At 38.6% G+C, this 23,498-nt stretch overlaps 1 protein-coding gene and 1 long non-coding RNA gene across 4 annotated transcripts in view; one reads left to right on the forward strand and one right to left on the reverse strand.

Moving 5' to 3' along the window:
• Positions 1-23,498, forward strand: part of LOC103456690 (uncharacterized) — a 65,667-nt gene that overhangs the window by 24,673 nt on the left and 17,496 nt on the right. The window lies entirely within an intron of this gene.
• The window catches only part of LOC103456689 (cadherin-12), a 151,306-nt gene that overhangs the window by 16,437 nt on the left and 111,371 nt on the right, over positions 1-23,498 (reverse strand). The window contains exons 7-9 of the mRNA XM_008396402.2: positions 12,298-12,551; positions 4,972-5,108; positions 544-665 (exon numbers count right to left, since the gene is read on the reverse strand). Coding sequence (XP_008394624.1) covers positions 544-665; positions 4,972-5,108; positions 12,298-12,551 — 513 coding nt within the window. The remainder of the gene's footprint in view (positions 1-543; positions 666-4,971; positions 5,109-12,297; positions 12,552-23,498) is intronic.

Consider the following 23,498-nt stretch of genomic DNA (forward strand, 5'->3'; position numbering starts at 1 on the left):
ATGGAGGAAAAATGTGATCTTTTTGTAAGTTTTTGCTTTCTGAAATAACTGGCAAGAAATGCCACATTAATATGTAATATTCTGGTTTTAACAATATTCAAATTACAACACATTCATGGTTTTGTAATGGCCTAATCAAATCCAGATTTTAACTGGACTAAAATGTTTTGGTTTCAAAGCCCCATCTGTCCACACATATCTAAAAAAACTGAAACGTCGTAAAAAAAACCAAACGGTGGAGTAAAATTTCTAAACATGAGACTCATAATGTCAGACAGAACTTGATCACTGAGGGTGTTTTTACAAGCTGCTGAATGTGTAATTTTTACAAAGTATTTGCATTTTTTGCTTCATCTTTGCTTAACGATTGTAGAATTTGTCTTGTAATTTTCCATCTTTAATATTTTATTCATATAAAAAAACTCTTCTTCTGACATTAAAGTCAAAGTTTAAAGTCAGAATTCCATTTTTTTTCCGGTGGCCCTGATCTTCTTCCGTATTGGTAGAACCTGAAATGAGCAGAGGGGTTAGTAATGAGCGTACCTGTCCCACTTTGGCGTTTTCACAAACGAAGGTCTCATAAGGACTGGCCAGTTCAGGCGGGAACTCGTTGATGTCCAGGACGTGCACCGTGACGGCCACTCGGCTGGTCAGAACCGGGCTGTCTGCAGACAGGAGCACAAAACAAAAAACCATTTTTATTTTTTTTTATTTTTCACAGCACTGACACCAAGTGGACGTCTGCAGGACTACCGCTTTATGACACGGCCAAGCATGCGGTTTTATCACTGTTGCAATGGGATGGCTGACTGGTTAAAGAGGCTGCAGCGCTCCAATATGCAGTCAGAGCGTCCTTGAAGAGATGCACTCTAAATCACCCCGTTTATAACTTCTAATGCGTCCAGGACATGTTGATACATAAAATGCCCAGATGCTCCTATTTTGCAAATTAGAAGTTTTACGCTCATCTAAAAAAGCGCAGGTTTATAAAAGTTTGTTGGAATTTCTTTGAATACTTTTCCCCTTCTGGTTTGAGCAATAAAACGCGCCGCCCACTGTAATTACAGTTTGAAAGCCCCCCTGAGTGAGACTAACCGGAATTCAGGCTTGTTTGCTACACCGTTGCCTCCCAGCAGGGACACAAAAGGGAAATGTTCCCTCTGTGCAAGTGGAAAACTTTATGGATTTGATGTGGGAGTGGGCTTTGTTGTGCAGTGGGAGGCTTAGTGTGTGTGGAGGTATGCATTGTGTGTTGGCTGGGTTCGGCGTGTCGGTGGCGGCGGGGCTTGAGAATGGGGTTGTGTAGTCATCCTGAAGGGATTGGAGGAGCAGGCTCAGATGTCAACCCGACTCTGACCTTGATGGAAAAAGCAATCTTCCCAACCCTGCTATGACAAAGAGCACAGGATTTGCTGCTCTCCGCTGACCCAGACACCAACATTTATGCTCATCCAGCGAAGAATCTCTGGATCTGCCTTCAAAATGATTTTTATGCTCTCTTAGGTCATAAAGTCTGTAATATTGGGCTTTAAAGCCGCTCACTTTCAGGTGCTGAAAAGCAACATTTTCTTCTATCGTTTGAAAGACTTGAAAAACTTATAATAAAAGTAGTACATCATTGAGACCACTTGATGGAGCAATAGCACAGTGGATACATTCCAGTCTTGGCTGCATCAGCTTTTCAACCCAACAAACCCACTGCTCCTTTTCATTACGTTCAGAGTTACAACACTGCATTGCTGGGAAATGCTTCAAAAATTAGTGATAAAGTCGTCTGCTTAAACTGCTTGGTTGCTGAACTTCACTTGTTTTAATTAGGTTCCTTTTAATGGAACAATCTACATTTTACAAGCAATCAAGCGCAGATAGATGTGGAATTTAATCTTTAGAAAGTGCAGCCGCTGACAGAATCATTGCGCAAACTCACAACTCAAAACTTCATGAAAACTATGAGACAAATTTTCATTTGACTTAAATAGGGGTTTGAAAGCGCTCTCTAATTGCATCCAGCTAAGGTTATTACTGCATTTAATAGATCTTCCCACTGTTTTTCACTCCCCCAAAAATTGGATTTGGGTTTAATTGGCAAACAACAATCTGTTACTGCAGTCCGTGCTCTTCCTTAGCACACCCTAAGCAACACAGACTGCGCCTGGGGATAGGACAGCATACACTGCTGTCTTTTTGATGCATGACTGCAGCGTTTGGGGTTGACCGGACAGATAAAAACTCTTCAAGGTTTGTAAAGTGAAAGGTTTTCTCCAGTGTTGGAGATGGCTGTGTTGAAAATGTGCCTTTTCTGTTATTTTTGGGCCGTTAAATAAAGCATATAGGTAGGAATCACAACAAATGTCTACAATGACCTACTACTGCTTTTGGAAAAACAGCAATGCAGAGGCGTCTCAAGCTGCTCCAGGCTCCAGTTATTGCCGCGTTCTATTTACCTCAATAATCACAGCCGGATCTGGGATTGACGTCATTCCCAATTTACTGTGTTCCAGTTGCATGTTGGGGAAAAACCATTGGGATTTGCTAATTATTGTGCTCAATACGCAGGCTAATTACAGTTAGCAATACAAGACAATGCCAGTAAAAGTCTCAACAATTTGTGGTGTCAGGCATTGAGTCAGAATCACAGTTGTGAGGAAAAGTTGGCCAGCTGTCAATGGCATCTGATAGAAACTGGTAACATTTACTTGAGTAATATTTTGAAAAAATAAATTACTTTTAGGAGTATTTTTACTGCGCTGTACATTTTACTTTTAAAAGTACTGCTACTCTTGGGTAAAATATCTGTATGGAGAACAAGCTTGTTTAATCCAGTTTCTGCAGTTTTATATTGAAAGTAATTGATTTAGATGGTTTTGTCTTTTGTCTGATTTTGCAATTATGTTATTTAAATGATTTTTTTTTTCCAGTTTGGCCAATAAAATACCAACATTTCTACATAAATGTATATTTTGGTCTGCCTTTTTATGAAAACCTTTTTTTTCTCTTACTTGAGTAATTTCTTGGATGGCTACTTTTTAGTTTTACATGAGTAAAAACATGTTGAAGTAGTGCTACACTTACTCAAGTACAACTTTAGGGCACTATAACCACGTCTGCTGATTTAAGGTGCAACCACTAATGTTTATGAACGGCAGCCATGTTGGAGTTTGTGGTTAGGATGGATGAAGAATCTCTGAATTTGTCAAGGGAACCTGGATTAGACCTGGAAACAACTTTACTCCCAATGTAGCTGTTTTAAAATGTTAAACTGGAAAACCAGTTGTCAACCTAATGAGTTCACATCTCAACATTCCTTTGCATTGATATTACGCCCATTGATGAAAAGCCTTGTTTTTCCAGTAAACAACATTATTACCCTGCCACCAGTAAAAGCTGCATGGCATTAGCAGAGAGGTATTTGCCAAGCTTTTCAAATCTTACAAGTGCATTTTCCTTAGAGATAAGGCAAATAAACAAAGAAATAATCGCCCAAACCCACATTAAATTGAAAATTTTCCTAAGCTTAATTATAGCTGCAAACCATGTTCTATATTCACACAGGAGAATACAACAACAAAAAGTCTAAGGGGTCAAATCATATTTTTATTATGAGCATTTGCATTCGGATTATGAATACAAATAATAAACATGGCACAGATATCCTTGAAAGCCCATGCCTTCCATCCATTACTTAATCCTCAATAAGAACATGTTATTGTGGGAGAGTAAAACATTTCAGACAGCATGACCTCTCCTCAGTAAACGCATTATTTGTATTTACACCTAGGGTATCTGCACAACTTCACTTATTGTTGCTCTTCATGGTTTAAAACCCACATAATAGACAGACACTCTTCCAGTGATAACAATACAGCTCAGCACAGAGGAGCCATAAAAGCTGTTCAATACCCCGAACAGCAAGTTCTGCCAAAACTAACTCAAGGTCAAAGTCAGACTGAACTCAAGGCGCGAACACAAATGCTGAGCTGCTTTCTTTATCGCTTCATTCATCCCCAGCAGTTACTTTTAAACATCGACTTTTAACACTTTTTATTTTTAATTGATGAGGAAAAAATCATCATTGTTTCCCCGGAGAGGGAGAGTCCACGGGGGCGAGAAGACAGGCGTAAAAAGCAGCTGTGAAAGGGGCGAAATCAGCAGAAATCCTCCCTCATTCCTTCATCAGGAATGACAGACCAAAACAAGCAACCTTATAAAAATCCCATCTGCCTTCCGATCCTCCGCCATGCGCACCAAATCCTTTTAGCCCACCTCGTCTCCTAATTTCAATGCATAAAACCACACGAAAAAGCACGAACACACACACTGAGAACACAATTAGAATGTCACTGATGTGACCTTGAGGGGAAGTGAGTAATATCAGTTTCCAAGGCGACAATGATTCAAGTTTTAACAGGCCATATTTCACAGTCTGTCCTAATGAATATACAGCGGGTGTAATTTTGATTGAGCGCCAGCCTGCCTCTGGGATAATGACTTTGACGGTTCTTAGCCGATTTGATGACTTGATGACGATGGATTTGCTTATTTATGCGGAAATTCGCTCTAGTTCCTTCATAATAAACATAATTAGCTTGATGGCACGTCTTAAAGCCGCAGCGTCGGTTCCGTCATGCATCTGCTCGCTGTAAAATTTGGGATGGTTCACACTTTACTGTGGGGTAAGTAAAGTTGACTTTGTTTGAAAAAACTTCCTCCAAATACCATCCGGAAAAAAAAAAGGTAGTTAAAAATGAAAGCAATGTCGCGGCGAGCAATGGGAGAGGAGACGATGTCCTGAAGATACAACCCTTTGGGAGAGCCAGCCATCGTGGTTTATGGCCGCCTATAAACCTTTCTGGGAAAATGGGATTGAGTATTGACTTGAGTAAAAGAGCGTTAAATCCTTCACACAGATTATGGAGGAGGAAGGTCAGCGACACCTGCATGAATCACAGCTGATCTCATTGTCATACTCACTGAGTTTGGTTGCCACAACAGAGATATTGTGCTGGGCGATGTTCTCCCTGTCAAGCAGCTCGTTTGTGGAAATCGTTCCTTCCACCGGATCGATGTCAAAGTAGCTGTCCAAGTCACTCTTCCAGTCGATGGAATACCTGGAAGAAAGAAAATGTTTGTTTAATGGGATAAACTGAAGAATTAGCAGTGGAGTAATTCCCCCCCTGGACTCGTACAGAAGGGACGTAAGAATTGAACATCTCAGTATTTTTCCCTATTCATTACAATTTGAATTTATTTGTGGAGCACATTTCAGCAACAAGGCAGCTCAAAGTGCTTTACATCATACAAACTACAATCACCAACATTACATTTTATCATATTCAATACGCACTAAGATCCGTGTATCATTTACTTCTAATCTAAAGCAACTCTAAACAAATTCAAATCCTCAATTTAAAGGAATTCAAGATTTCAGCTGTAGTTTGCTGAATAATTAATGTTTTTCCCTAGTAAATGTATTTTATTAAAGGGGTTAGTGACACAAAAAGTCCCACCAGATTTCAGTAAAAGTCAAATGAATTCACACATACAATGAGAAGTTACAGTAGCCAAGTATTTAACATGGGAAGATAAGCTAAAAGTCACAGAAAGCCAAGAAATCAGCTGAAATTTATTAGTTTAGAAAGCTGTAATTTTTTCAAATTCAACCAATATAGCTGGTTTAGACATTTTTGACAGCCTATATATATTTTCATAATGGGAGTGGAAAAAAGCTCTTTCACATCTTTGTCAACCTTATTGTTGTAAAGGTTTGTATCGGTATTAATACATTTCTAAACCTCTAAAATGTCAAATAATGCAGAAGTGGAGAGAACATAAATTCAAAAGCATTGTGTACAACTGCTGGATTTTGAAGTTATCATAAAGTGGAGCCATTTTCGGTTTTGTATTAAATGAAAGAAAATTTGTGAGCCGTCCTTGATGAGCATTTGAAATGGAAAAAATGGTAAAAGCAAGACCAGAATCTCAAGAAAACAATGTTATTTTTAGACAAAGATACATCTAAGACAACCTTCTCATCAGTTGTTAGAATTGTATTCCAGTAAAATAGTGTATTGCTTGTGTCTGTATAAGAACCTGTCAACCAAAGGACTTCAAAGCACTTTATACTACAATTGTAAGTAAAGGGAAAATCTGTGGGGACATCTGAACTTCAGAGGGCGTAGAACGGATCCCAGGAACTTCTAGATCTGAATATAACTTATGTGGAAGAATATGTCATATCCTGTGTTGTTTGGAGCCATTACTTCTGTTTCCTTCTATTGATTTCCTGTCTTTATCTTTCTGATCACCTGATGTTATTTTTAAGTGCCATGAAAACTGTGAATTTCTACGCATGTGATTTTTATTTTGCATTTTGAATCAATTTTCAATAAGTTTAAGAAAACTTTTCCCCTCCATTTTTTGTTTTGAGCGATAATCCAGTAAGAATCCAGATGCAATCTAATAGCCTAAACAAAAACTTCAATAACTATGTGTTTGTTAGTCCGTGGACATATTTGTTTTCATGCCACTGTGTTTGTGGATGACTTGGACCGCTACCAGCAGCCGGTGTGGATTTCATGTCAATGGCGCCGTCAGATATATATTTACTGAGAAAAAACATTGGCGTGTTCAGTACTTATTTCCCCATGCTGTATTCATATGAGTTGGGTGTAATGAGATGTTGGCGTAGTCTTCATCACTCATTCTGAACGGTCATTTCCACCAAATGTGCTGAGGACTGCACATGCATCCCAATCGAGTAATGGAGCACACGTTTGGCCATGCTGAGCTAATGTTTTTCTTGGGAACATAAATTCATTTTAGGGCCCGTTGAAAGCGTATCAATCTCTTCCTCTGCCGATGAAAAACAAAAGCATGGAGAATACTGGGATTGGTGTCCAAAACAAGCAGGGATGCTTCTCTCTACGGAGTGAGTCTTTGGTGTTAGTTGGCTGCTCTGAATGCAAACTATGGAGTTCCAGAAAAGAAAGAAGAAAAAAAAAGAGATCAGAACCCAAAGCACCGGCCAGTGACAGCCTCATTCATCACTTTATGCTATTTGATGTTAAAAACTGCATTTTTTCATTAATAATCATACAATCGTCTATGGAATTCCATTAGAGGAAAGTCATATTTTATTCCCCTTTACAAAGAGTTCACAGGGTGGGAATTTGAAGCCTTGCCCAAAGGCACTTCCACAAAACAGGTTGGTAATTTCTCGTGAGGCTGAGCCTGGACTAGGCTAACCTCTTTGGCAACATACTCTGATTTTTTTCTTTTCTGTTGAGCTTTTCATCCTAATAGAAAATAATATGAATGGCTGTAGAGTTTTTTCATTAAGAGAAATACCCATTCACCCTCATTTGGTGTTTTACAGTAATGAGAAACATAACCAAATGACTTCATGAGTGTTTCCGGTTTGATTTGTCCGTGTCGTGTCTCTCTGCGTTGCCTGCAGCCTTGAAGTGAACATGCATGTGTCCAACCAGTTTAGCGAGACTCTCTTTGATGAAAACTGCAGCCAAACTCCCATCAAGAGTTCAAAAGATCAATGCTTTATAATTTTTCCTCAAGGCAAACAGATTATTTTCTCTTTTTTTATTTCAGAAGGCATTACTGGATAATACACGTTTTATTTGGTTTGCACCAAGTCATAATAAGAACTCACCATGTCTTAAAATGAAAGACAAACTAGAGGGAGTAAAATACAGTATCCCTGTTGGGCAGAAAACATTAAATAAATACTTTTTGTTGTAGCTGATCTGAGTTAATTCAGCAGAACTGATAAACAGCTGTAAAAAAAAAAGAGAAATCACAGATCTGAAGAGTCTCCTTAGCTCTGAGTCCATGGCAGCGACAGCTGTAGATATGAAAATTAATTACTCTTATCTCCTCCTTTGTAGAGCAGTAAAGTTCCTTCCCTCTATATGAGCATCAAACCAAACGCAGGACATAATTTCAGTAAAGAAGAGGTGTGCTTTTGTATAATTTCCACGCTTACAGGTGATGTTTCATGGTTCATTCAGACCTTTTCTCCATTCCTGTCTAGTCTACTTAAATTAAACTCTATGTTGAAAGACCAATTTGTATGGGGAGGTGTCGATGTGCAAACGCTGATCCAAACTCTGGCCCACCTACAAATCTCGGTCTGTGCACGATTGAAGTGAACAGATTTGAGCGGACCGGCAAGTGCTCCAAAAGCAGGAAGCCAAGTGCATTCTGGGTAAATATGGCAAACGTGAGAGCTTACCGACAGCAGGAGAAATGGTTTGTGGTCCTTTATCAAAAACAAAAGATAAATCTTACAACCACTAAAATCTGGCGCCGCTCAGCGTTTGCTTATATTTCCTGAAGAAAAAAGTTGCATTATCTCTTCAGAGGTTTATATGTTGCTCTCTTCGTTAGTTTTTGGTGCTGCGCCATCAAAGGCGAGGGGATGAACAGTTTTTTCAAAGAGTTTGGTTTGTTTGACACAGTAGAGCGTGAAAGTGCCTGAAAGTGTGACAAATGTTGCAGTTTTGGTTCCCAATCCAACAAAGTCAGCTGGACTGGAGACTGGAGTGTTGCTGTCTTGTAATTCTTAGGATTACTATCACAATATAAAACCTAAACTTTTATAGGAATAACCCAACAATGCAACTCTGCATTCCGAGCTGGAGAAAAACTTCAAGCGCTAAGTAGCCGAATGGGTTTGGTTTGAAGTCTAAAAGCATGATTCTCTATGCATGACAGGGCATATGGAGTCCTATTGTTTTGAAGCCTACAATGCAAGGCTGCTCTCTGAAGAACGCAGAAAATAACAATGTCATCTGTGCTACTGATGAATATTTAAAGACCGGAGACAAAGTGGAGATCCACAGAGCAGAGGGCATTAGCTTTTTCTTGTTGAACAAATCTCCGCTTCCGCTGTTCTATTGTTTTCCTCGTGATGAAATATTAATAGTAAAACAACTGCTCATCATGCAACAGGTATTTCCTCTTTTTCAGCCATTTAAGACTGAGTACCCATCACCCTGAAGCAATTTAACACTGTAAAAGTGGTGAGTAGTCCTTATACATTTTTTAAATCACTCTTTCTTTTGTCTCCGCAATGGATGGGCTATTGTTATCCAGAAGTGATGAATGTTTTACGGCTTAAAAAAAGGAGGTAGTGATGTCCTATAAGTGCTCACGAAGGCAGAAAGACAGACGGATAGAGAATGACTTGGAAAGAGTGTGACTTGAGTTTAATGAAGCATGTTGGTTCTACAAAACTGAGTTCATTGTCCAAATAGATTATCTTCAAGAGGAAAAGCATTTTGCTATGTTAAATATTAAATCTCATACTTTTTTTGTAATTAAAATGGAAAAGAATAAAGGATGAAATCAGAACCTTCACGGTTTGGCGTTAAGTGGATACCTATTTGTAGTTCAGTATTCAAGGATTTAACTGTTTGCAAATGTTTATGTGTAATAAAACTCTAAATTATTAGCATAAATTTGACCTATTTTCTGATTTTTCTGTTCAGCAAATCTATAATATTTGAAAGAAAATGCGGAAACAAAATATGCGCTCTTAACATTTTCAGCAGATAACAGGAAAGTTGGATTTTGAAATGTTGGCTGACAGAGTAAAAGGTCTACATTCTCCAGGAAATATAAAAATAAACTGACTTTAGCCGCGCCAATTATGTTTATCACTAATGGAAAATGCAACTTTAAATGCTAACCATGTAATACGTTTTACTTGGTTTAAAATATTTTTTTTGTAGCTGGTCTTACACTCAGTAGCTGCATGATTATTATGAATGTGCGCAAAAAAAAAACTTTAGCATTTGTGTAAATCATCCTCCCACACCTTCTGTGTCTTCTCTGTCCTTTCCAAGGGATAGGTTAAAAAATTAATTATGGCTCACAGAAGATGAGGAAATTTGCTTCATTTTTTTATGGTAAATTTCAGTAAACAGAATCTGCTTAAACTGATATTCGCTGCTTGATTGTTTACTGGCAATCACAGGTGAAGAGAGAAATTTAATTTATTGCTTCTCTAAGGTCGTTGCTGATGGCTTCCCATTGTTGCATTGTGTTAATACACGGCAGTATGCTGCAGAGAAGCAAGCTGCCAAAACTTCTGCATCCACACGAGTGATCATTCTAACGTTAATCGATTAATCGGGTCTATCAAATTCAAAGCTGAAATTGTGTCATTTATTGGTTGCTACAGTTGTGCATAAAATTAGACAAATACTATTTTTGGTTTGTTTTATTCATTTGGATTGAGTGAAAGAACCAGGCCAGACTTTATTAAACATAGATAATTAGGGCTTTCATTGAAATTCAGTGCAAAACTTCAAGACTTTCCTAAAAATCGCAAAACAGAGCTTTGGCCTTGATGGAAGGTTTCTGAAGGAGTGATATCTGGGGAGTTTGTAAGAGAAATATCTTAAGATTTCAAGGGAAAAAAACCTCATCTGCATGTGAAAGACATAGCCACTCTCTGAACCAATGATCAAACACAGTAATCCACTCTCTTATTTGCTGAAACGCCTTGTTTTGTGTGTGCAGGTGCAAGCATTTATAATGAGACCACTTACAAAGCTTGAATATTCCCTCCGTGTCACACCGTGTCATCGACAATTGCTGACCTGCCAGAAGATGACGCTAGCAGGGTTTTACAAGACAGAGTCAAATGTTCTACATAGATTGATTAGTTCTCAAACTGATGAGTAAAGCTGACAAAACTTTCACGATTAAAGCCGTGATGACATTGATGAATGAAGACTGCGGACGTTGATGAATGAATTAGAGATCTAAAACCTTCAATCACAGGCTGCAATGGCACAGTCGTTCTCCCTTTTGGTTTTTAATCCTCACTGAATAGAAAAAGAGGTTTGGTCCTGCAGTGAAGCTTCTAAAGGCTGAATAAGTTTTAAAGAAAGTGGAAATTTTAACTCCTCTGTGGAAAGAATGCTAAAACTTTAATGACAAATTAAAAAAATAAGATGAACGCAGGGTAATCTTTTACCAGTCTTTCACATTACAATGTTTTAGTTTTTATGCTCCCACTGCCTCGTATTACAACAAGAACTAAGATTAGTTACCATAACTACACAGATAATACACAGTTTCAATACAATTTCACTTGGTGACTCTGAACCCATCGAAGCACTGAACAGATAAATGTGTGGATGTGCCAAAACTTTCACAGCTTCAGCTATTACAGGTAGAAACTAGAGATCTGGTGCAAAATCTGGGTGTAGTGATGGACTCTGACCTGAACCTTCAGAGTCACATAAAGACGGTTTCAAAGTCGGCCTTCTATCACCTGAAGAACATTTCCAGGATTAAAGGATTGATGTTCCAGAAAGATCTAGAGAAACTCAGCCATGCATTTATCTTTAGTCGGACTGATTATTACAACAATGTCTTTATAAATCTGCCTAAAAAAATCTATCCTCCAACTGCAGCTGATCCAGAACGCTGCTGCTGGTGTTCTGACTAAAACCAGGACAATAGAGCACATCACCCCAGTTCTTCCACTGGCTCCCAGTAGCTAGGAGAATAGGCTTTAAAATACTGCTAGTTTATAAATCACTGAGCGGCTTACGGATCTGCTGTTGCTGTATCAACCTCCAGACCTCTCAAGTCTTCTGGTTCTGGTCTGTTCTACATCCCCAGAACCAGAACCAAACATGGAGAAGCAACATTCAGCTTCTATGCACCACAGATCTGGAAAAACTTCCAGAAAACTGCAAAAGAGCTGAAACACTGAGTTCCTTTAAATCAAGGCTAAAAACCTACTTGTTAAAGTTGCCTTAGATTAGTAGTAAGTGAAACAGTGATCAATACATTTGTTTGCTTGCTTAATGATTTTGATATTTGTCAAATGTAAAAGAAATTGATATTTTTATGATGTAAAGCTCTTTGAACTTGTTGCTTAAATGTGTGATATTTGACTAGATAATTATTAACTTTTGATTTTGGCCAAGCCTTTTCAAGTAAAAAGGTGCAAGTCCAAGTTAGGTCAGAAATCTGAACACTTATTGAAGTCATGTCTAATGTCATAATGTTAATGACTCCAGTCCAAGTCATGTGACTTAAACAACCAACTGAAAGTTTTTTATTATGAGTTTCAAATTAACCTTCATAGCATCAAATGCAGCTTCATTTAGTTGGAATTCTTACGTCTTTTCCAATCTTTCAGCACCTTCAATACTTGAACTTTTAACTTTTTGAATGGTTTTCTTGGGGACTTTGACATAAAGAAGATGATTAATGATATCAACCTGTTTTAAAACACTGTGAAAGCTTTAACTTTACCTGACTGGGCTGCTGCTGGCGTCTAAATCCTGTGCCGTCACCGCCCCGATGATGGTGCCCGCGGGCGTGTCCTCGTACACATCCATCACATAGGAGGGCTTATTGAACACCGGGGGCTCATCCACATCCAACACGTTAATCTTCACTGTTGCTGTGTCTTTGAAAGCCCCAAAGCTCTGGAATCGTGGATCCAAATGAGCGTTGGAGGCTTCCACCTTGAAGGTGTACGCCTTCTTGGTCTCATAGTCCAGCGGCTACAAACACAGAGAGGAAGACAGAAAACAGAACCGTTCAGGTTGCATCAACAGAGTACATTTTAATTTCAAATCTTGTGAACTGTGTCAGCACTTGTGTTCTAATTTCCTCTCCATGTGGAGTTCACTTGCTGAGAGTAAAGAGCTCTTCAAGTGGTGCTGCAAGTCCTTCTGAGTCTTAACTGACTGCAGTTTGTCCTCTGACTGCCGTTAACTTTTAACACCATTAAAAAGCCAGATAACCACGATTTGCAAGGATATCCACACAAGTTAATCTGTTTCATATTTTGTCACAATATGGCCACAAACTTTAATGTATTTTACTAGAATTTTATGTGATAAACCAGCTCAAAGTTTTGCAGAAATCTGAAGTAGGAAGACAAATGATAAATGGTTAATTTTTGCAGCAAAAATCTGAAAAGTCTCATTTTTATCCACAACTTTATTCCAGTACCTCTAAAACAAACCTACGCCAGTGATCTAATTATTCTGCAATTTAAGCTCAACATAAAACACAGTGTGGCACAACTGCAAACCTACAAAAACCACGGACATTCGCCTAAACCACATCGCAAACTCAAGTTTATATATAAATATATTCTGCGACAATCTGCCCTTTAAGAACATTTCCAAACTTGATATGGCCAAAAATGAAAATGAGTTTGATATCCCTGATTTAAGCTGAAAGGAAAGATGAGGAAAGTTGCACAGAACCAGCGGTCATTGGGTGAGAGGCACTGGACACTAAGCCTAATTTAAAGATGCTGAAGACACAGGAAACATATGGAAGAAGATGGATGAGCAAAAAAATGTAACTTTTGTTTTGTTCATATGCAAAACTAATACAACACAACACCCTGAACACACCATCTCACTTGTGAAATATGGCTGTAGCGACATTGGCTGCTTTTCTTCTGCAGTGACAGGGAAGCTGGTTAAAAATAATGGGAAGACAGATGGTGAAAAGCACAAGGCAGTTATGGGAGAAAACCTAGAAGAGGCGACAAAAGACTTTAGGAATGTAGGTGATGCTCAATGTAACCAAAGCTACAATGGGATGGGAAAGATCAAAGGAGTGGACCAGTCAAAGTGCAAACCTAAATCCAATTGGGAATATGTAGCAAAAACTATACCCTGTATTTTTGGTCTAGTTTCTAGTACACTTGAAACGAGGCAAAAATACTTTCTATAAATGTATAGCAGTTTGTTTTAAGTCAATAAATCATTAATACTGATGAGAAAATACTAGTTCCACTTTATAACAGGGGAAAAAATATCTTATCGTAGGTGAAATAATCTGCTATAGGAACTAGTACTTTTTCAAAAATACTGACATGAAACAAGCTCCTATATCTCTCTGAAAAGTTGCTTGTAGGTTAGTTTTTTTCTTATTTCAACTGCACTAAGATATTTGCACCAGACTCTAGATGAAAAATATGTTTTGTTTTTGCTGTATAATGTTTAATGGTGATTTCCATCCAACCTGGCTGAGCTTGAGCTATTTCTAGATGCATAAAGTCAAAGGAGGAGGCAATCCCCCAAAAGACTTGCAAATCAGATTGCTATAAAAAGCTTGAACGTAGTATTCATTCATCTTCAACCAATCAATCATCAACCTAAAACGTTAAACGTCAGATTTCCATTCTCAGAGCGATAAAAAGTCAAGCTGCTGTTACTTGGTTGAGCAACTCCTCACCTTACTTTCAGAAGCCTCCAAACCGAGTTCATATCTTGTTTCTCCTCAGGCTTCTGACACGTCGACTCAGGGTCAATTAGTCAAAAGCTGGGGGAAGGAATTTGCCTCCACAATATGTCTGCAGCTGAGGTGCTCACATCTGACAGCAATGAAACCCGCGCTCATGCCTCTGCCTGTCTGCTGCCCCGTCATGTGTGACCGACCATACTTGGGCGAGCTAGCAGCTGGTCATGCTCTGCTGGCCCGGAGTCACATGAGAGACATTCCCTTTCGGTGTACTTCAAATTGACTAACATGTCCGCCATGGCAGCAATGCTATCTCCCTGCCCCAGGACTCGGGCTTCTCTTGTTTCGGAAGACAGCGAGTGAAAACAACTGGTAATGGTGCTGCGAAATGTGAGTATGAAAAGAGACAGCAACTGTTAGATGGAGATGGAGAAGAAGGTGCAGGGCTCGCCTCAAATTGATTTTATCACATTACAACCGCAGAGTCGAAGCCAGAAGTTTACATACACCAAACAAACCTTTTTTTTTTCTCTTTCAGTGTGAAGCTAAATCAAACCAAACTTCTCTTGCTTTAGGTCAGCTAGAATGATCACAATGATTTCTGTTTGCTAAATGCTACACAGAGAAAAACATTTATGTATTTGTCTTCAAAATCAGAAGTAGAGGCGTTGCAGTAAAGGTGAGAAGATTTGCACTGCAAAAACACAAAATCTAACCAAGTATTTATGTTCTAGTTTCTAGCGCAAATATCTTGGTACATTTGAAATAAAACAAAACTAACTTAGACTGTTCAGTAAAATATAAAAGCTTGTTTTCAGTCAACAATTTCTTAATATTGATTAAAAAATACAAGTTCCACTGGCTGAATATTTCACTTACAACATGGGGAAAATGTTAAATAATCTGCCAGTCGAACTTTTATCAATATTAAATAATTATTTACTTAAAATAAACTACTACATCTTGCTGAAAACTTACTTGTAAGTTAGTTTTGTTTTATGTCAAGAGTATTAAGATATTTGCATTAGAAACTAGATTGAAAATACTTGGTAAATGTTTGTGTTTTTGCAGTTATATGCAATCCTAGAATAAAACTGTTTTAATAATGGTTCCCAAATAAAAATCCAAAAAGTTATTAAACCACTTGTGTGCTGATACCTTCAAATAAACTACAGTGCATCTACAGTGCATCCCCCCTTTCCCTATATGTGGTTCAGTTTTCCTGGATTCACCTATTTGTAGATTTTTTTTGTGAAGCATATCTGAAATATTCAAGAGAAAATTCAGAACTGAAAAGTAAAAAATCAGAACTGCCAAAGGAATCTGAACTCCTCCTCCAGTCACACCGATGCCCCTTTGATACGTTTCAAAAAGTGAAAACCTTCAAGGGGTTTGAATATCTTTACAAGCTACTGTACGCCTTGTGATGCAGAATAAATGGGATGGCTTATCTGCATGGATTAGCCATCTGATTAGAGGCCAATCAGGAGAACTGAAGCGAGGCTGTGAAGCTGTGATTCCACCGTGATAACAGGTGCATCTCTAACCCTCTGTCTGTCCCACCTCGCCTCACATTCACAGCAGGGGTCCATAAAACGACTGGAGGAAAGAAAAAAAAAAGTTATGTGGAGGCAAGCCAATCTGAAAGCAATCACTGACCATCAACTGCTGTGATTGGTTTGATTGCACACCAAATGCAACTGGCAGGGCCCAGAGAAAAGATCCTTTAGGAGGAAATTCACTCTGTCCCCTTCAATATCTCCCAAAGAGTGACGACACAGACAGGAGACAAACCAATAGCGCTGTGTACAAACTGAATTTAGCATGCGTTGCAGTGAAATGCCGATCGTGACAATCAAGTTAGACCAACGAAGTAGGATAAGACTGCTTAGCAGTTATTATCTCAGCATTCAGAGCCAGTTCATTTGATTTCCTGGAAGTCTGCATCTAAAAGCAGTGACTCAGACTGCAATAAATGCACAAATATGTAATCAAATTCCTCTCATTATGCAAAGCTTACGTCGAGACAGCCTGGAAAAGAAGGTAAAGCCACTACGCCTGGAATGTGTATGACAATGCACTCTGGGTTTTTGTGTTATAAGCGCATCATACATAGATCATGCTGAGTCAAAACGGACGCCAGGGGATGATCCTGCCTAGCTCAGCTGAAATCTGTGCGCAGGTGGAGGGAGGATGGAGAAGGCAGGGCGATGCAAGGGATTGTGGACAGCAGGAGGTGAACACCAGGCCTCATTAGCATGTTTCTCATCAGGGAGACGCAGAAACTCTGGTGCTTCACCTCAGTTAGGACTGAAATATGAGCTTCTAATTTCCATGTAAAGCCCAGTTGCCAGAGGACAATATTGCGGTGTGTTTTATGGTGTTAAAATATTCGAACAAACACAGCTGGTGTTCTGAACTTCCTGCTGACAGATTCGTTTGTGTATACAGTGCTGAAAATAAAGCATTGTCCCCATTAGAGATTTACTCTGTTTTTGCTTTTTTGTCTCCCGTACAGTATGTTTCAGAGCCATCCAACCCAACATGGCTTTATGTGAAGAAGTAATCACCACCCAAGTTTAGAGAGTCTGTTTCTCCTTTCACTGCAACAATTGGCATTAAAGATTGACAACTAGTCAACTGAGGAATTTGGCACGCTCTTTACAGAATCACAGAAATGTAGCTGCTTTTTCATTTGTTGAAACTTTGTCGATATTACATTAATGTTGAAAAATCACAGTTGCGGTGTTTCCTATAAATAAGTAACAACTAAAATCCCACGTGAATAAATTTGTTCACATGGTAAGTCAATAAAAAACATGCTGCTCCATCGTCCTCCTACCACTTCCTGTCGTCTTCTTCGTGGTTTCCACCAGTAGTAACTGTTGATCACATGACCCGTGTGAAGCAAAAAAGTGTTTCCTTTGCAGTTTTGCGAAACACACTAACTTCGGAACAATCAAAAAAAGTGATTTTTATTTTTTGCCTACTTAATGTTGTCAGACAGGTTTTATCTGACTCATTTATTTATGCAGTAATCAGGCCTCAGCATAAGTAGTGGAATTGAATCCCAAAATTTGGTTAATCAGAAATGATTTAAAAAGTGGACCAATGGATGGCCTTTACCTATAGTAGAGAAGATTGTCATATAAAAGTTTTGAATTTATTATATTGATTAAGGCAAACTTAATCAAACTTATAATTTCCTTTTAAATCTTGGAAGTTTTTAAATGTTTTTTGATGGACAAAGAAAGTTTATCGTAGACTTCCTATATTTTTGTTAATGTATTTTTCACATGTAGATTTGATCAAAACAGGTTTTGATTGTGGGAATATGGAGATGATCTGGTTCACTGGCTGCATGATTAGCCTCCAAACACATTCTATGGACTGATTTACATACAACAAAACGCTAATGCTAAGAGGCTCACTGACTTTTAAATGTGTCTGAGATGCATGATGGTGCATGTATGTCTGGTATATCTGTTGTTAAATTGGAATAAAATGGGACCAGAAGGGGATAATGACAAAGTCTAAGTTAATGAGAAGACATGCTAATGTGTCAACGCTTGACTAAGGGACTCAAATCAGATCAGCTGGGCCATGGGGGAAATTTCCCAAGAAGGGAAGAATGATAAAAGGAGGGGGAAAAAGGCCATTTGTTCAGACTGCAGAAATGATTTAGCATGTTTTCCCCATTCCTTGCAGATGACCTACTTATTCACTCCCAATCCAGCACCATTTGAGTATCTGTTAACACCGATCCACACGTGTGTTATCTTTAAACAAAATGCATGCACCTTCTCCGTGTTCAGTTGAGCATTTGAAGCGTCTCATTACAGCCTGGGCTCCTCTGCACCTTTCATGTGTTACTGTGGACATAACAAGGAAGTGTATCAACAGTGGAATTTGTAAGGAGGACAGAGCAAGTTCCTCTCATGTCAGTGCTGCTGCTCTTCAACATCACAACAGAACACACTTGAAATTCCAGACATGGTGCTGCAGCCTTTGATATGTAAATGTGCACCTTCATTGCACTGGAAGTGCCACTGAATGAAGCTGCTTTTTTCCCCCCTTCCAATTGAACCTGCCATGTTCCGAGGGATTTAGTTAATTTAGAACAAGGGACTAATCAACGCATCACGCTCTCTCCGCTACAGTATTACACTTCAAACATAATAAAACAGTCCTTACATCATTAGACTCCCAAAACAGTGACAGTTTGTCCTGGAATAAATGTCCAAGAACTCAAGTTTTACTCCCACTTTGCTCTCTCAAATCTTGGTTGCAGATTTTTCTCTGGTTACTGTTTATTTCAGGGAACGAAGAACCAGAATGAAATGCATAATTAATGGTTTCTCACTTCAGCGCTGTGCTCAGTTTAGAATTACAATTCCTGAATCCGATAATCTTCTCAAACCTAAGACACGGTCAGAAGTTTACAGAGATTCATCCCCGGGATGAACACCATATTAATTTGCACTTGTAATGATTTCTTTGAACCTCAGAGTGAAATGATTATACAACACACAGCATGCATTGATTTTTAAAACAACAATTAGGTGCACATTACTGATAGTTGACAAGGTCAAAACTATAAATATATTTTGTACACAAAACACCTACCCACTGAACAGATTTTAAATTTTTTCCAGAACGTCAGACTTTTACCAGAGAAAATACAATTTGCAGTTTTCAAATGGTAATTTTCTGTGTTTCAGGTAGAAAAAAGCAAATAAAACCAACATGGCCTCATCAGAAAAGTAGTAATTTAAATGCAGAGTTTGATTAGGCCCCGCCACATCCTTCATTTTGTTTGTTTTGAAACATTCAGAGGTGGAATTGTTGACGTACTTCATTGCCAAATTTCTGCAAAATCCAAGAGCACTTGAGCTGAAGGTTTCCCATGGAGAGCCTCAGAGCTCTGCAACAAAACATTCTCATATGTACCACTAACTACATATGATACACTAACTCAGTGTGTCGCCATGAGAGTTATTATCCATGTCACACAAACTGAGCGGCCCATATAAACAAGTCTGAACCTCAGAACTAATATGACATTCATGCCAAAGAGAGGCGTGTAAACATTTCTCACCTGACTTACCAGGACGGCTTTCTGTCATCATTAGCAAATACATTTCTCTAAGAGGCTGTGGATTAAATGGCTTGGAAAAAGCTCCAGAATTATGTTTAATCTATGATGCACTGTGCGACCTTAAATCTATTTAAACAGAGTATTATATATTTACAATACCACTTATGAATCATTAACGCCCCCTCCCTTGATTTATCCGCTGAGAGCAACTCAAAGCAAATTCAAACACGCCAAAAATATCACAGACTTCTAATTGCAGCTGCGTGAGCCAAAATCTAACTCCAAACGGCAGCATTAAAGGCGATGTTGGGGTGTTTAATTTTCTCCAAATTTCAAGCTCTTTGATCCCACATTCAGCATCGACACTCCTCACTGGAAAACACAGCTTTTCATTTTGGCTACTCTCTGCTAATCACGCTCAAAACGACGATGTTTTCAGGATGAACTGCTGCTTCAAAGCAAAATGATGCTGCCACCACCATATTTCACCACACTGTGTTAATTGCGATGAGTATTTACTCAGACGTTTATTCGTTTGATTGACCTCTGACCTAACTAACCTTTTCACTGTTTTATTCCTGAGGCTGTGTTACAAGTTGGGTTGTTTTGTGTGTTTCTTGATCTTCGTCATGATGTTCATTCATAAATGTTGCATATAAACCACTGAGGCCTTCACAGAGCAGCTGGATTTATGTTCTGAATAAATTACACACATGTGGAGATTTATTTTGTAACTTGTTAAATTGTGACGGCGGTTGGTTGCACTGGAATTACATCCAGAGTAAATTTGACTAAATGTACATATCCAACACATTTTATTGGTAAAGAATGTGAAAATTCTGCCTTCATTTCAATCCAGCTTACAATTATTACAATCACTAAAAAACACTAAATCTAACCATGTATTTTTGTGTAATTTTTATTGCAAATATTAGTTTTGTCTTATTTTCAAATGTGCTGACTTACAAGTAAACCTTCAGATTTAGGAGCTTGTTTTATGTCAATTTCTTAAATTGATGAAAAAGTACTTGTTAATTCACCTATAACAAAATATTTTGTCGTTATAATATGTTATAAAAGTGGTAAAAAGTCAATGGAACATGTGCTTTTTCATAAAAAATGGTTGACTTTAAAACAATCTTGCTTACTTTTAAGTTATTTTGTCTTATTTCAAGTATACTAAGATATTTGTACTTGAAACTAGACCAACGTTCTTGGTTAGATTTTGCGATTTTGCAGTGTACTTTGGGTGCTTATCTCATAAAATAAAGAAAAAAAATGTTTTGAAATGTGATTGTAATACAGCAAAATGTGGAAACTGATAATTTCACCTGAACATTGCAGAATACTAAAGACCACTGACTGATATTTTGCCATCGGCGGACGAGCGAACACAGAGCAAAAAACAGCTTCTCTTTCACTAAGCAAAGCTCACATGCCCCAGAGAGCCATTTCATGTTCCTCTGAGTACCGGGGGGTCTTAACACTGTGGAGAAGAGATGCTCACTTTATTGTGCTGCCATCAGTCACATCGGTTTGTGTCCTTGGCTGCCTCCGAGCATCTCCATCCTCTCGGTCGCTCCCAACAGTGGAGTGCCATTTGAGTAGTTCGCCAGCAGCTCTGTCCACACTGCAGTGGAGTCGAGTGACTGCAAAAGACTTGCGCTGCCACTCCTAATAGGACAGGGTTAGCCCTGGGATGAGCCCCGAGACACTAGCTTAATCTATTACACCCACGCCTCTCAAAGCCACCAGAGAGCGGACACTTCATCGACTCCAAGCACCTCTCCGGCCGTCTTTGTCACTCTCCGTCTACAGTCCCTACTTGACTCAGGCGCAGCACATGCATAAACAGACGCGTTGCACCCCGCTTGGTTGCTTGGTGAGGTGTTACTCTGCTGTGCTTGGCACCTGAATCTCCTGCTGTTCCGAGGTATTGTTTCCTCCTTTCCTCCTCCGTTTCAGTCCCTGCCACATGGAGACAAAAATAACTCATTCCACCTCCCACTGGAACATTCAGCCCTACAATCAATAGGTTGGTTTCAGCTCTTGTCTTTGAGCAAGACACGGTTGATCTCATGCCATGTGGCTGCAGTATTCAACCAGCAAACCAATGTTAGTAGTTGTTGTTCAGTAGAGTCAGGACTGGATTTAGTCTTTTTCTTCCAAACAGCACGGTAGCATCTCAATAAATTTGGAAGGCAACAAAGCATAAAAATATTTATTGCTCCAACAGTCAACTAATAAGAAGTCTGATTGCGATATTAAACAGCAGTCATTTTATAGCTTTAGTGTAATTAAGTCTGTAATTAATGACAGGGGCGATAAAAGGAGAAAGGAAGTCTCTGTTTTCTCACCTAACTTCTTCACACTGGATTAATATTTTACTAAATTCTCTAAAACCCATATATGTTGAGTGAGTGTGCCAAAAATCATAAAAAATGAAATGTATCAACAGTTTTATTGCTTTTTCATTAAGAAAGACTTGAATTATCAGGATTACTTTGCTTCATTTAGCAGTTGTTGACCTGAGCGCCCAAAGGCCTCACATGGAGTTCCTCAAGGCTCTATTCTTAGACCATGTTTTATACAATGAAGTATCAAACTACAGAGTACAACAACATTTCGTACTATGCTGGTCTTAAGTCCTGCATCTGACTTTCAGATACCCTGTTTGATTTATGTCCAGTTTTAATAATTTTTACTCCACTTCCAATACGTAAATTTAAGAAACTTACCAGACAGACAGACTGACAATGTTTCCAGTGTTTTCCCTCCATCCTGCAAGCTTGTGTCAAAACTGATGTCTTTATTCACTGCTTCACATTTCTCTCCATATCCACATTTTTATTTGCAGTGAGCAGTCAGCAGATTCGTGACAACAGTAGTACAAGTATTTATGAAGCTGTAAATGTGTCAGTGCATCATCGAGTGGAGGAATGTCTCATGGACACTTTTGTTCACTCGAAGGAGCTTAGAAATACAAATTCTGACCCTGAAAACCCAAATAAAAGGAATAATTAAGATTAAATAAAAAAGAGTAATGAGTTTAGCTCAGCCTCTTCTGGCAGATGTGAGAAAAGGTAAAAGTAAAAGTGTTTGGTTCCGTCAGGTTAATCTAGTCTGACAGGATTACAGGATCCCCACTGAAAACTCACGGAAAGAAATGTTCCACTCTGAGATCTAGTGGGACCAAAGCAAAAGAAGGAAAAGAAGAATTTTAAAAAGTTAAAGTTTTCTTAAAGCAAACTGTGTTTTCAAACTTTAGCGACAGCAGCGCGAGACAAACTTTGTCGTTCTTTTTTAAACATCCTCTGGGTGACTTGTACATTATGAAACTACAGGGAACAGTCAATAGACGCGGAAAAGATTGGAAAAACAAAAACGTTTCAATAGTTAAACTGGTTGCAGACTGTAAAAGTTACGTTATGTGGACTCTACCTGCAGTGGCCTGTTTTCTTTCCATGCCACAGAGCTTTGTTACTTAAGAAGAAAAGTGATACCATTTTAATACTAATGAAAGAATCTGCTAAATATTTAGTTTTTTCACGAAGAATTAACCAACGATAATACAACACAACTTTTATAATTGCTAAAATAAGTTCTCGTACTTTAACTCAGCATGCTAACCGTCAACAGAGCGCGCGACCTTTCTTGCGTATCGACATTGTTGAATCTGTTGAGTTCTTGTACACATCTAAGTAAAATCTGAATATTTTTAGAAAATGGTAAAGAACAAATTATTCTTTCAAACTGATATCACTATATGCATCAATTTCATTTGCTTTCCTTTATTTCCCAAGCTTGTAGTTGGGTCGGGTATTAAGAAGTTTGCAGTTTACAAATCATATGCAACTCCGTCCAACAGTTTTTATGGACTCCGCGGCCAGAGGATTTGGAAGTGTCGCCACAGGTCTGCTGCAAATGCTCTTTACTCAGTGTATTGTGGCCAGTGGGGGCTTTCAGTTTGCACAGCGAGGATATAGTCATGTTTGAAAAATGGATTCTCTGAGCAGGAGCCAGCAAGCTGTCATTAAACAGCACTGCTACTTTAGCGCTCACAATATTTCAACTCCACTGCAAAAAAAATAAAATCTTACCAAGTATTTCTGGACCAGTTTCTACTGCAGATTTCTTAGTACATCTG

This window comes from Poecilia reticulata, linkage group LG20, assembly GCF_000633615.1.
Source record: "Poecilia reticulata strain Guanapo linkage group LG20, Guppy_female_1.0+MT, whole genome shotgun sequence".
Lineage (NCBI taxonomy): Eukaryota > Metazoa > Chordata > Actinopteri > Cyprinodontiformes > Poeciliidae > Poecilia > Poecilia reticulata.